At 40.9% G+C, this 15,007-nt stretch overlaps 1 protein-coding gene across 2 annotated transcripts in view; it reads right to left on the bottom strand.

The window, feature by feature from the left end:
• Window positions 1-402: 402 nt before the first annotated feature.
• LOC134357881 (phosphatidylinositol-3-phosphatase SAC1-B-like) overlaps window positions 403-15,007 on the bottom strand; it is a 92,846-nt gene continuing 78,241 nt past the window's right edge. For both annotated transcript variants that reach the window (XM_063069624.1, XM_063069625.1), the window contains exons 19-20: window positions 6,150-6,207; window positions 403-4,585 (exon numbers count right to left, since the gene is read on the bottom strand). In XM_063069624.1, the coding sequence (XP_062925694.1) occupies window positions 4,449-4,585; window positions 6,150-6,207 (195 nt within the window). In that variant the 3' untranslated portion in view covers window positions 403-4,448. The remainder of the gene's footprint in view (window positions 4,586-6,149; window positions 6,208-15,007) is intronic.

Raw genomic sequence — 15,007 nt, 5'->3', positions numbered from 1 at the left:
CCTTTCCTATGTGATCCAGATGGTGGTCCACAACTCAGTAGGTTCTATTCCTTTTAGTTGTCACCAGAGATTGATCAGCAATAGCTCAGTTTGTTACTCCCACATTATAGTGAACACAATGCCAGTCATTGTGATAAAACGTTAAGGGTCAATGGGATTCAAAGCAAAAATTATTTTCACTCAGAGCAGTTAGCATTTGCGATTAACAGCCTATACAGCAATAGAAACAAAATTGGTACCTATAACATGATAGGCACATGAAGGAGATTAACTTCAAAGTTCAAAGTAAATTTATTATCAAAGTACATATATGTCAATATATACAACCCTGAGATTCATTTTTTGTGGGCATATTCAATAAATCCATAACAGAATAGTAACCATAATAGAATCAATGAAATACCACACCAACTTACAGTTCAACCAGGGTGCAAAAGACAACAAACCGTGCAAATACAAAAAAATAACAACAATAAATAAATAAATAAGCAATAAATATTGAGAACGTGAGATAGGGAGTCCTTGAAAGTAAGTCCATAGATTGTGGGAATACTTCAATGATGGGGCAAGTGAAACCGAGTGAAGTTATCTCCTTTCATTCAAGAGCCCGATGGTTGAGGGATAATAACTGTTCCTGAACATGGTGGTGTGAGTCCTGAGGCTCTGTAACTTCTTCCTGTAAGCAGCAATGAGAAAACAGCATGTCCTGGGTGGTGGGGGACCCTGATGATGGATGCTGCTTTCCTGCGACAACAGTTCGTGTAGAAGTGCTCAATGGTGGGGAGAGTTTACTGGGCCGTATCCACTACTTTTTGTAGGATTTTCTATTCAAGGGCATTGGTGTTTTCATAGCAGGCTGTGATGCAGCCAGTCAATGTACTCTCCACTACACAACTATAGAAGTTTCTGAAAGATTAAGATGTCATGCTGAATCTTTTCCAACTCCTAAGGTGCTGCCGTGATTTCTTCGTAATTTCACTTAAGTGCTGGGCCCAGAACAGGTCCTCCAAAATAATAACACCGAGAAATTTAAAGTTGCTGACCCTCTCCACCTCTGATCTTCCAATGAGGGCTGGCTGAAGTCAATAATCAACTCCTTGGTCTTGTTGACATTGAGTCAGAAGTTGTTGTTATGGCACCACTCAGCCAGACTTCCAATCTACCTCCTATAGGCTGATTCATTACCCACCTTTGAGTCAGCCTTTGACAATGGTGTCATCGGCTAACTCGAATACAGCACTGAAGCTATGCTTAGTTACACAGTCATAAGTAGAGCAGGGGTCTAAGCACACAGCCCTGTGGTGCACTTGTGTTGATAGAGATTATGGAGGTGTTGTTGCCAATCCAAACTGAATGGAGTCTACAAGTGAGGAAATCGAGGATCCAATAGCACAAGGAGGTATTGAAACTTATTGATTAGTTTTAAGGGGATGATGGTATTGTATGCTGAGCTATAGCTGATTAAAGAACATCCTGATGTATACATCTCTGTTGTGGATCTGTTGCTCCAGTAAGCAAATTGGAACAGATTAAAGTCACTTCTCAGGCAGGAGTTGATATGTTTTATCACTAATCTATTAAACCACTTCATCACTGTGGATATAAGTGCCACTGGACAAAATCTTGCAGAGTTGAGGAAAGAATAGGAAAATGTTCCTCTATATTGGACCCTAATTATACTACCAGCAAGTTCTTTCACATCTTGGGACTTCCTTTCAAAATAGTACTTACAATGTTTATGGATATTTACAAAAGATGATTAATGCTATTACAATAGAATTATTTCAGCTCAGGAGACCATTCAGTCCAACAAGACAGTGCTAGCTATTTGTAGAGGAATTCTATTATGTTTCAACACCCAAGCTTTCAAACAGCTATGCACAGTATTTTTGTGTTAATTTACAATTCCCCTTTGAAAGCCAATTTCTACAACTTACATAAAGCAAGCAGCAGATTATTACCACTTCTTGCAATGATCAGCAGGAACCAATACACACTCCATATTTCTATGAGAATAATCTCAGGAGTCCTAAAATCCACACCTATCCAATGGCTCCCAACAATGAATGGAATAGCACCCCGACAGATCTGCAGAAGAGCAGCTTTAGCAAAATCCTACAAGTGTATCCAAATTATGCTCAACATCATTCCAGTTCATAAACTCACCAAAAATGCTCCTCCAACGTCCTGATTCAATCCCGCAAACCTTTCTACAATTTGAAAAACCTCAACTCCTATGATGAACACACAGAATGGCACCGATACTGGCACACCAACATGCCCTCCGCCCCCGGCAGAAATCTGATCGACGTCCCCATTTCGCTCCTCCCAGGCTTTATTACAGCTACCAGAAAAAAACTGGACAGCTGCAAATAAGACTCAGAAGTTGTCAAACCAAAGCAGCGCGAACACCTACACCGATGGGGCACCCGACAAATCCCAGCTTTCCCCTGTGTTGCCCGAACCCAGGACATCCTCCACCTGGTCCAAACATGCCCTCTCACCAGATATAAGACTGCTCTGCCACGGTCCATCGACGCAGCCACGAGCTGGAGGAGTGGCTTGACAAAAACCAATTAGAAGTGTGAAGAGAAAAACACTTGCCATACAAAACAAAAAACTCCTCCTTGCAAAAGAATGTTTTATTCTTACATCTCCCTCTACCTCCTGACTTCCACTTTAAATATGTTGCAGATGTACAAGATGTTGGTGAGGCCACATTTGCTTTCAGGGGAAGGGATCTAATAGGGACCTGAGGAGCAATTCTTCTAACCCAGCAGGATTGAGTTGCCAGAGTGAGTAGTTGAGCCAGGTACATTAACAACATTTAAAAGGCACTTGTACAAGTATACAGATATGCAGGCAAATGGGACTAACATCAATATGAATCTTGAGCAACAGACAATGTGCCAGAACTCAGCAGATCATACAGCTTCTGTGAGAGGAAAGAAATTATTGACAATTGCGTCAATATTAAGAAACCCTGGATGACACATTCCGCATTTTCTCTCTCTATCATGTCACTTTCAAAATCTTTATGCACACAACCAGTCAACTGTCAGGACCTCTGTACAAGCACATCAAATTAAGCAGAGCTCAGATACATATTAATGATAAACCTGAAAGATATAATGGAAATATCAACTCTTATTTAGTCTTTATTCATTACTGTGAAAGAAACACAAACACAGAAGAGGGCGACAATGGAATGGAAAATGGTTAGTAAACCAAATAGAGTTACACATATAAATAGCAATATACCATCCCTACCTATAAAACTAGGGTGAGTAATGGGAATGATTCCTTACATCAATTTGATAAATCAGTTCCTAATAGTGAATACTTGCTTTTAACTTGCAATATACATTGATTGAACCATCATCTACTTCAATGATTGCACAACAATTTAAGGGCGTTCTGCAAACTGGCTGCTCCACTGCAGCTTCTGATTTTTTTTGGACATCTGCAATAAAGATGCACATTAAAAACAGTTCATAGCATTAACAGTTCACATACAGTATGTATTGAAGAGCATTAAAAATGACATGAACAGAGACTAGGCACCGCTTGAGGGGCAAAGGTGAATCTGACTGCATTATTTTTGAGATAGCTGTGACAACATAAGCCATTTCAATATGAATATTTCATCAGTTTCTTAAATACCTATTTAAATATTATTGTAATTCATTATGTAGGAAATGATCAAGTAAATGCATAAAGAGTTTCTTCTACCTAGCTAGGTTTTCTTTTTCATTGGAGAGCAGATTCAAACATTCAATTACGATCCAAGTATATTGCAATTAAGGAAAACAGCAATAACAGACAACTGAAGATATAGTCAATTCTGTAACATAATATAAATTTCATAGTCATCTAAAGTTTGCTGTACATCTTTGCATATAAATTACAGCCCCTGAATAGAAGATACACTTGTTGCAGATAGATATTTGCTCAATGTTGGGAAGCAGCAGCTTTGAATTGATCAAAAGGAGGTTATTTGCCAAGTTGATATGCAGACTTTCATACAAAACATCAAAGTCCAGAAGCAACAACTTATATCTGCAGGTATGTTATTTCACCAATATAGTTCATGAATTATGCAAACAAGCTGTATGGAAGAAAGATCAGAGCACTGTTTCATTTGAACTAATACCTTGTATAAAACACCAGTGCTGCTTCTGTTTCTGGATGCTAGGGCAGGAAGATCACAATTATTGGAATTTTTAGTGTGGTTTCTGATTTTCATTCAGAATGCCAAAAGGAAGAGTAAGTTTATAACAGTTAAGGCTGAACGATCCAACTCAGACTGCAGATCGTGACTGCTGGTTCCAGTCAAAAGTTTTATTTAAAAATCACCCTGCAGGGCCTGGTGCGTGGAAAGCAGGTTAGAAGATCCTCCACATTTGCACAGAATCTTGGTGGCTAAGCTGCTTTCCACAGGTACACATTCAGTCCATCTTCTCTTTCTGAACCAGCTTCGGTGCATCAACAAACTCTTTGCCATTGAAGAAGATGATAGCAGCAGTCCCAAAGCTAGCACTTCCCCAGAACAGCACGTAAGCCAAGGTCTCTGTCCAGGTGTCACCTACATCAGGTTCAATGAATAAAATTACAAGTGTTAAGTTGTTATAATTGAAACAGCAGCAACAGACTTTAGTAGTGAATAGAAAGTAATCAAGGATGCTTAAAACTAAATTTTCAATTGCAGACCTATTTAATTAAATGTTCAAAAACTACTCTAACGATGGAAATAATGTTGAATCCAAGGCAAAATTGGAATTATGTAAGATTCAAAATGGTGGAGTGTGGTGACTCTTAATCTGCTGTCTGCAGATCTACTCACTGAACTACAAGGTCCAGCACTCAACACGATGCTAGTTTCTACACGTAACGTACATTATACTGCATTCTTCTCCCACATCAGCTACACATGGGAATGGCACTACACTGATGAAGCCATAACTAATGAAGCAGCTAACCATAAAATCTTGTCAACAACCTGAAACCCTAACTGCACTCAATGGCCACTTTATTAGGAACACCTGTACATCTGCTTGTTACTGCAAATATCTGATCAGCTGATTATGTGGCAGCAACTCATTCCATAATGGCATAGTTAAGAGGTTTAGTTTCTGTTCAGACCAAACACCAGAATGGGAAGAGATGTGATCTAATTGACTTTGACTATTGGTGCCGGTATCTCAGAAACTGCAGATCTCCTCGGATTTTCACACATAACTGTCACTAGGTTTACAAAGAATGGTATGAAAAACAAAAAAAAAAAAAATCCAGTGAGCAGTAGTCTATGGATGAAAACACCTTGCTAATGAGGGATCAGAGGAGAAAGGTAGACTGGTTACAGCTGACAGGAAGGCAACAGTAACTCAAATAACTACATATTACAACAGTGGTGTGCAGAAGAGCATCACTGAATACACTACATGTTGAACCTAGAAGTAGATGGACTACAGGAGGTACCTCAAAGTGGCAAATAAGTATATTTCTCTACTGACATGTGCTGCCTATCCTGTTGAATCTTGCCTGTATTTTCTACATTTCAGACTTGCAGTTTCAATACTATTTAGATATGCACCACAAGTCAAGTCTATTGTCATTTCGACCATAAGCTGCTGGTACAGTACACAGTAAAAATGAGACAATGTTCCTCCAGGACCCTGGTGCTACTTGAAACAACATAAATGTACATTAGACTATGTGAGAGAGCACAAGGCTATACTAGACTCGTAAATCAACATAAAAACTGCACAGGACTACATAAAGTGCACAAAACAGTGCAGGGCAGTACAATACTTAATAAACAAGACAACAGGCACAGTAGAGGACAAACTACAATATAATAATACATGATGTAGATGTCAGTCTAGACTCTGAGTATTAAGGAGTCTGATGGCTTGGGGGAAGAAACTGTTGCACAGTCTGGTCGTGAGAGCCCGAATGCTTTGGTACCTGTTGCCAGATGGCAGGAGGGAGAAGAGTTTGTGTGAGGGGTGCGTGGGGTCCCTCACAATACTGTTAGCTTTGCGGGTGCAGCATGTGGTGTACACCTAAGTGCATTTTAATTGAAGCAGAATCACTAAAAGTCATATCTTTGACCATAATTATTTGTCCAATTTCACTACTTTACTTACCTGCCATAAGTAGGCAGATGATGCACATCGAGAAAGCCACAATCATGATTATAGGCAACTGTGCAAGAAATACAAAAGCACATTTAACACAGAGAATTGTTTCAGGGGTAGTTTTCCATAGATACGAATGCTAAATATACAATGAGCTAGAGCATAATTTATATCTAATCTCAGTTCCCCAGAGTATTGCTAGCTTTATGACATTTGCCCTGGAGCTTTCTCCAGCATATGTGTATGAAGTATGGAAGTTGAAGATGAGCTGCAGGTCCGATTCCAGCACTTTCAACCTCACATTCCACTCAGCAGAGTACAGTGGTTGGATGCACTTTGCATCTGGCTCCTCAGCTTTATGTCTGGATGGCTGGAAAGAGGAGTTACCAGCCCCTTCATTTGTGAGGGGTTGATGATACAACTCAAATGCAGTAAGTGGTTTACTCATTTTACTCTACCTTAATGTTTTTATAGCACTTTTAAGATGCTTTTAAAACAAAAATTATTAAACAATATAGTTAAGTCTATTAAGATAGTTTTTAGAAAGTCAGAGACATTTAAGATTGTTCAGCAGCCGTTGACAGCAGCATGTTTTCCTCAGGTTACTAGGTTGTTTAGGAAGTCAGAGCTAAGGATCCGTTATCCAAGGCTTGGTGACCCAATTCTCACTGCAGGACAATTTGAAGTAATATGAGGTCACCTAGACATTCACAACTGGAAAGTGGCTGCGTTCATGGGAAGGCAAATTTGGCTCGTGGGTTGGATCCTGAGTAATTCAGCATGATATACAAGATATTCTCTCATTAATGCATAAAATATGATTTGAGTAAATTGCCTATACAAAATGACATTTTAAGAGCACTGAGTAGAACATAGAACAGTCTAGCACAATATAGGGCCTTCAGCCCATGATGTTGTGCCGACCTATGTAAGCCCACTCCATATCAATCTAACCTTTCCTCTGAGCCCTCCATTTTTTTGGACATCCAAGTGCCTGTCTAAGAGTCTTTTAACACATCAGCCTCAACCACCACTCCTAGCAGTGCATTCCAGACACCTAACACTCTCAATCTAAAATTCTACCTCAAAAATCGCCCCTAGAAGTTCCTTCATTCACTTTAAACAGATGTCCTCTAACATTAGCCATTGCTGCCTTAGGAAAGAGGTGTGGCTTTGCTACCCTATGCCATGATTTTATATACCTCTCATCCTCCTTCATTTCAAAGAGAAAAATCCTTTCCTCATAAGATGTGTTCTCTAATTCACACAGCATCCTGTTAAATCTCCTCTGCATCCTTTTTAAAGCTTCCATATCCTTCCTACAATGAGGTGACACCAGAGTTTTCTAAAGCTGCAACATTACCTCACAGCTCGAGCTCAATTCTGCAACTAATGAAGGCCAACATGCCAAATGCCTCCTTAACCATCCTCTCAACTTGGGTGGTAACTTTGAGGGACCTATGTCATGGAGCTCAGGATCCCACTGTTTCTCCACACTGCTAAGAATCCTGCCATTGACCTCTTACTCCATCTTCAAGTTCAATTTTCCAAAGTGTATCACTTCACACTCTTCTAGATAGAATTCCATCTGCCACTCCTTAGCCCAGCTCTGCATCGTCTGTATCTCATTGTAACCTGCAACTTCCACACCATCCATAACATCATGATCCTTCGTGTCATCTGCAAACTTACTAGCCCACTTTTCCACTTCCTCATCTACATCATTCAGAACAGATCTCTGCAGAACATCATCAGTCACCATCCTCCAGGCAGTATACGCTCCATGTACTACTAACTTTTCCTTCTATGGTCAAGCCAATTCTCAATCCATGCAGCCAAATTTCCATGAATCCCTAGCATCATAATCTTCTGGATGAGCCTGCCATGGGCAACCTTGTCAAGCACCTTGCTAAAATCCATCAACATCACAACCAATGTTATAACTTCATCAATGTTTAAATTTTATTTATTTAGAGATACAGCACAGAACAGGCCCTAACAGCCCTTTGAGCCACACCGGCCAGTAACCCGCTGATTTAACCCTAGCCTAATCACAGGATAATTTACAATGACAAATTAGTCAACTAACTGGTACAACTTTAGAACGCAGGAGGAAACCAGAGCACCTGGAGGAAACCCACGTGGTGACAGGGAAAACATACAAACTCCTTACGGATGACGTCAGAATTCAACTCCGATGCTCCAAGCTGTAATAGCATCAAGCTAACCACAATGCTACCATGGTATTTTGCCACCTCCATGAAAAAATCAATCAGGCTCATAAGGCATAATCTGCCCCTCACAAAGCCATGCTGACTCTCTCTAATAAAATTATTCTTCTCCAACTGTTCATAAATGCTGTCCCTAAGAATCCTCTCCATTGTTTGCCCAACAAAGACTTACGACTTACCAGTCTATAATTACCAGTATTATTTCTATTACCTTTTAAGAGCAACGAAGCACCATTTATCTTTCTCCAATCCTCTGGTGCTACTACTATGGCCAGGGAGGATGCAAAGATCATCACCAATGCCCCAGCAATGTTGTCCCTCCCTTCCTGAAGAAGCCTGGGGTGTACCCTGTCTGACCCAGGCACTTATCTATCCTTGCAAACACAAGGAAATCTGCAGATGCTGGAATTTCAAGCACCACACATAAAAGTTGCTGGTGAATGCAGCAGGCCAGGCAGTATTTCTAGGAAGAGGGACAGTCAACGTTTCGGGCCGAGACTCTTCGTCAGGACTCACGAAGGGTCTTCGTCCTGATGAAGGGTCTTGGCCCGAAACATCGACTGTACCTCTTCCTAGAGACATTGCCTGGCCTGCTGCGTTCACCAGCAACTTTTATGTGTTACTTATCTATCCTAATGTTTTTCCAAATCTCCAAGACTACCTCTTTCTTAACTTCAACCTGCCCCAGCACATTAGCTTGTTCTAAGCTGACTACACATCAGTCTATTCTATACTGAATTCATATTCGTCGAAGTCCCTCTCCCTGGTGAGCAGTGAAGCAAATATTCATTAAGGGCCTATTTTTCCCCTTTATCTTTATTCCTAGGTAGTCCTAACTTCACTCTAATCATCCTGTTCCTCACATATGTGTAGAACACCTTCAGATCTTCCTTAATCCTATTGCCAAGACATTTTCGTGCCCCCTTCTAGCCACCTAAATCCCTTCCTAAGCTCTTTCCTGCCTACTTTACAAATCTTCAAGAGTACTCTGATGGGTACCTAATAATACCGGTGTCAAAGGTTATAGGGAGAAGGCAGGCGAATTGGGGTGAGAGGGAAAATATATCAGCCATGATAGAATGGTGGAACAGATTCTATCTACCAAATAGTCTAATTCTGCTGCTATGTCTTATGAAATAAACAGACATTTATATGAAGTATTTCATGTTCCTTTCAGAATATCCAAGAACACTGTTGCAAATGGAGGATAATTAAGAAGGGTGGGAGGCAGCAGAAAGGAACCTATCGACCTGTTGGCCTGACATCAGTGGTTGGGAAGTTATTGGATTCGATTGTTGGGGATGAGATTACGGAGCACCTGGAGGCACATGACAAGATAGGCCAAAGCCAGTATGGTTTCCTGAAAGGAAAATCCTGCCTGACAAACCTGCTGCAATTTTTTAAGGAAATTACAAGCAGGGTAGACAAAGGAGATGCAGTAGATGTGGTGTAATTGGATTTTCAGAAGGCCTTTAACAAGGTGCCGCACATGAGACTGCTTAGCAAAATAAAAAAGTTAAAGTTAAAGTCTGTGTCAAGCCTTGCGGCCCATCAGGCCGGTGCTTATGCTGATTTCTGTGGCGTGAAGCGACTGAGAGTACGAGACTCCCCCCTGGATAGGACACCAGTCTATCGCGAGGTTAACCCCCAGCATTTTGCCGGTACCCAGTTTCAGCTGGGTGGACTGGAGCAGTTTGTGGTTAAGTGCTTTGCTCAAAGACACAACACACTGCCTTGGCCGAGACTCGAACCCACGACCTTCAGATCGTGAGCCCAATGCCCCAACCACCTGGCCATGCGCCACACTTAGCAAAATAAGAGCCCATGCAATTTCAGAGGAGTTACCAACATGGGTGGAGCATTGGCTGATCGGCGGAAAACAAAGAGTGGGAATAAAGGGATCCTATTCCGGCTGGTAGCTGGTTACCAGCGGAGTTCCACAGGGGTCGGTGTTGGGACCGTTGCTTTTTATGATGTATGTCAATAATTTGGACTATGGGATTAATGGATTTGTGGCTAAGTTTGCCGATGATATAAAGATAAGTGGAGGAGCGGGTAGTGTTGAGGAAACAGACAGCCTGTGGAGAGACTTAAATAGTTTAGGGGAGTGGGCAAAGAAGTGGCAAATGAAATACAATGTTGGAAAATGTATGGTCATGCACTTTGGTGGAAGAAATAAACGGGCAGACTATTATTTAGATGGGGAGAGAATTCAAAATGCAGAGATGCAAAGGGACTTGGGAGTCCTTATGCAGGATACCCTAAAGATTAACCTCCAGGTTGATTCACTGGCGAAGAAGGTGAATGCAATGTTGGCATTCATTTCTAGAGGTATAGAATATAAGAGCAGGGATGTGATGTTGAGGCTTTATGTATGCTCTCTGTCGAAGAGGGGAGTTATCTCCTTACTTTGTGTCGACAGTATTGTTTGAATTGCTTGAATGAGGGGTTTGAAAGACTGCTCTGTTAGGAACCAAAGAGGAAAAGAGAGTGGGGAAGGAGCGGGAATTGCTAGTAGGGGGTCGCGCAGGTCAGGTAATGGCGGAAAAGGCGAGGGGGGGTTGAGGGAAAGAGAATGGAGAAGGAGCGGGATAGGGATTTGGGATCAGAGGTAGGCAGCTGGGGAGAAATGGATTATTGTGAAGGGAGAAATAAAGGAAATGAGGAGATAGTGAGGGGATGGATGATTGAAAACCGAGACAAAGGGAATAAAAGAATAAGAAATGACAGTGGAGAGAGCTCTGAAAGTGAGGAAGATAAACAAGTTCAGAGAGAAGGTGTTGTCATAATTAGGTTTAATGAGAAGGCTCAAGGAAACAAGAAGAAAATTAACCCGTTTGTGCTAGCAACAACTCTTGCAAATAAGACAGGGGAAATAGTATTTGCAAAAGTCCTTAATGATGGCAACCTTTTGGTAAAATGTGCGAATGAGGAACAACTTGAGAAAGCACTCAAGCTAAAAGAAATAGGAAAATGCAAGGTGGAATACTCAAGGAGGGTGAGGGCACGAAATGGCAGAGGATGTAAAGGAGTGATCACAGGGGTACCAATAAGTACAAATATGGAGGAGTTAAAGAGGAATATCAAAGGAGGAAAAGTAATAAATGTTCAAAGACTGAAAACAACAAAGGAGGGAATGAAAAAGGAAAGTGAAACAGTATTGATTGAATTTGAAGAAGAAAGAGTGCCAAGGAGAGTGTTCCTGGGTTTCATGAGTTACCCAGTAAGGGTGTATGTGCCAAAGCCATTGAGGTGCTATACTTGCCAAAGGTTTGGACACATAGCTAAAAACTGTAAAAGGCAGAGGAGATGTGCCAGATGTGGGGGTGATCATGAATATGGAAAGTGCGGAAAAGGAGTGCAACCAAAATGCTGCAATTGTGGAGGAGCTCATAATGTGGCATATAGTGGGTGTGAGGTTATGAGACGGGAGAATAAAATTCAAGAAATAAGAGTGAAAAGAAAGATCACTTATGCAGAAGCTGTAAAAATGTCAGGAGAACAGAATAATGCTCCTAATGAACAGGGAGCAATAGGGATGCAAGAGTTGCAACAAAGAATAAATGACAGGACTTATGTAGACAAAAAGACTCTAGTAACATTCATTGCAGGAGTGATTAATAGTACGGCTGAGGTAAAGTCAAAAAATGCTAAAATTCAGCTGGTGGTCAAAGCAGCAGTGAACCATTGAGGGTTAGTAGGACTGACATGGGAAGAAGTGAGGGAGAACCTCATTAATCAGTCAATCCAGGAAGTGTCATGGGTTGGTTAATACTAATTATGGTGATTCTTTTACAATGGAATGCAAGGAGCTTACTGGCCAATAGCCAGGAATTCAAGCACTTTATTAAAAAAAAGGTTCTAAAACCGGAAGTAGTATGTATTCAGGAAACTTGGTTGAAACCAACTTTAGACTTTGTGGTGTATGGGTATACAATGATAAGGAAAGATAGAATTCTAGGGGGAGGAGGGGGTTGTGCAATGATTATCAAACGAGGTATACAATATAGGATATTGGAAAAAGGAGACGATCAGGAATACATAGTGGTGGAAGTGTGGGAGAGAGGGGAGGGAGTGGTTATAGTTAACTACCACTCCATGTAAAAGGTTGAATTTGGACAGCCTATTAAGGATACAAGGACAAAACAGACAAAGTAGTGTGGTGTGCAGATTTCAATGCTCATAGCACAATATGGGGAGATACAATTACAGACTCAAATGGAAAGGTAATTGAAGATTTGATGGAAGAAAGGGATTTGGCGTGTATGAATGATGGTAGAGGAACAAGGATAAACTTAACAACAGGAACTGAGTCAGTATTAGATATTATGTAGCGTCTAATACCTTGGCTGGCGTTAGTAACTGGGGAGTTTGGACTGCTTCAGCTGTAGTCCATGATCACTACCCAGTTTTATGTTCAGTGGCTGAAATAATTGAAGTAAGACCAGGTGGTGGAATCCCAAAGTGGGTGTTTGGAAAAGCTGATTGGGATAAGTTCCAGAAGTTGAGTGAAGAAGAAATGACAAAGATTGACATTTCTGGAAATATAGATGAATTAAACAGTCAGGTGACTTCAGCAATTATTACGGCAGCCGAAGGATCTATACCCAGGAGTAAAAATAGGATGAAAAGAAAACTGGTACCATGGTGGACACAGGAATGTTGTCAGGCTGTAAAGAACAGAAATAGAGCATTCAGGCTAGTTAAAAGAACCCATAATATGCAGTATTTGATTCAATATAAGAAGGCACAGAAGAACTATACGTCAAGCTAAAAGGGCAAATTGGAGGAGTTTTTGCAACAAAACAGGAAGAACAACACCTGTGGGAGAGGTATGGGGAATGATTATGAGGATGGGGGGGAGATAGAAGGGAATGGGAATATCCAGTAATAATATCAGAGGAGGAAACAACAGTCTCCAGTAGGGATAAGGCTGAGATCATGGCCAAGTCGTTTGTAGAGATACACAGTTCAGAAAATTTGTGTGAAGAAGGGAGAAGGAGAAGGGAAAGAACAATGAATCAACACCTAGGGGTGTTAAACAGGAGGGAAGAAATAGATGATATAATTGATGATCCATTTACGTTGGCAGAAATGGTGAGAGCAATAAAGAGGTCGAGACCAACCTCCCCAGGGAAAGATCTGATATGCTATGTTATGCTAAAAAATCTAGGAGAAGGAGCGCTCTTGAAGTTGCTGCATTTTTATAACAGAGTGTGGGAGCAGGGCAGATTACCAAGTGCATGGAAAGAAGCAGTAGTAATTCCAATAAGGAAACCTGGCAAGGATCCGTCAAAACCCACTAGCTACAGACCAATAGCACTAACATCAAATATATGTAAGATAATGAAAAGGATGGTAACAGAAAGGTTATCATATGAGCTTGAGAAGAGAGGAATCCAGGCAAGTTACCAAAGTGGTTTTAGGAAGGGAAGGAATTCCATGGACTCAGTGATAAGGTTAGAGACTGAAATAAGAAAGGCGCAGGCAAATAAAGAGTCAGTAGTTGCAGTGTTTTTTGACATTGTAAAAGCCTATGATATGATGTGGAAGGAAGGATTGTTAATTAAACTGCACAAGATGGGGGTTGGTGGGAGAGATTTTATTTGGATTAAAGATTTTTTGTTTGGTACAAAAATTCAAGTTCGGATTGGATTAGAATTATCAAAACAGTACATAGTGGGAAATGGCGCACCTCAAGGTAGTGTGATTAGCCCGTTACTTTTCATCATTATGATCAATGATATCTTCACAAAGGTACTAGCGGATATAGGTAGGTCACTGTTTGCAGATGATGGGGCCTTGTGGAAAAGAGGCAGGAACATGGAGCATATAGTCAGGAAACTACAAGGAGCAATTGATGAAGTGGTGGAGTGAGGTTATGACTGGGGATGTAGATTTTCAGTAGAAAAAACTCAAAAACTGTATTTTTCACCAGGAAAAGAATTGAGGTAGGGAAGGGGTTAAGGATGTATGGGATTGAATTAGAAAGGGTTGGATCATTTAAATTTCTGGGAGTTATATTTGATTCACGATTAACATGGGCAGAACATATCAGGAAAGTTGAGGAGAAATGAAAAAGAGTAATAAATGTGATGAGATGTTTGACTAGTAGGGAATGGGGAGCAAGTTGTTCAGCATTGAAGAGAATGTATGTGGCTTCAGTAAGGTCTGTGTTGGACTATGGAAATATAGCATATGGATCAGCAGCTAGGTCTCTTATAAGGAAACTGGATGTGATTCAGGCTCAGGCTTTGAGAGTGTGCAGTGGGGCTTTTAAAACATCATCAGTATCAGCCCTATAGGTAGAAATGGGAGTAATGCCTTTGGAACTAAGAAGGATGCAATTGATGGCAAACTACTGGGCTAATTTGCAGGGATACAATGACTGTCACCCTGCAAGAGGAGTGTTGCAGGAGTGCTGGGAAAATGGGAGGTTTCAGAGGGATAACTTTAGTGGGGCAGGGAATGATATTGCTAAAGAATGTGGAGTGATTGATCTAAGGATAAGCCCTTCAGTAGTTTATCCGATTGTAGCTCCATGGAAGCTTGTATGGCCTAACATAGACTGGCATTTGTTAGAGGTAAAAAGGAAAGGAAAATATAAAACTGAATTGGTAAGTGCATTTAACTGTC

The sequence above is a fragment of the Mobula hypostoma genome, chromosome 17 (genome assembly GCF_963921235.1).
Source record: "Mobula hypostoma chromosome 17, sMobHyp1.1, whole genome shotgun sequence".
Taxonomy (NCBI): domain Eukaryota; kingdom Metazoa; phylum Chordata; class Chondrichthyes; order Myliobatiformes; family Myliobatidae; genus Mobula; species Mobula hypostoma.
Note: the sequence above shows the minus strand (reverse complement) of the source record. Positions and strands in the feature narration are given on the sequence as shown.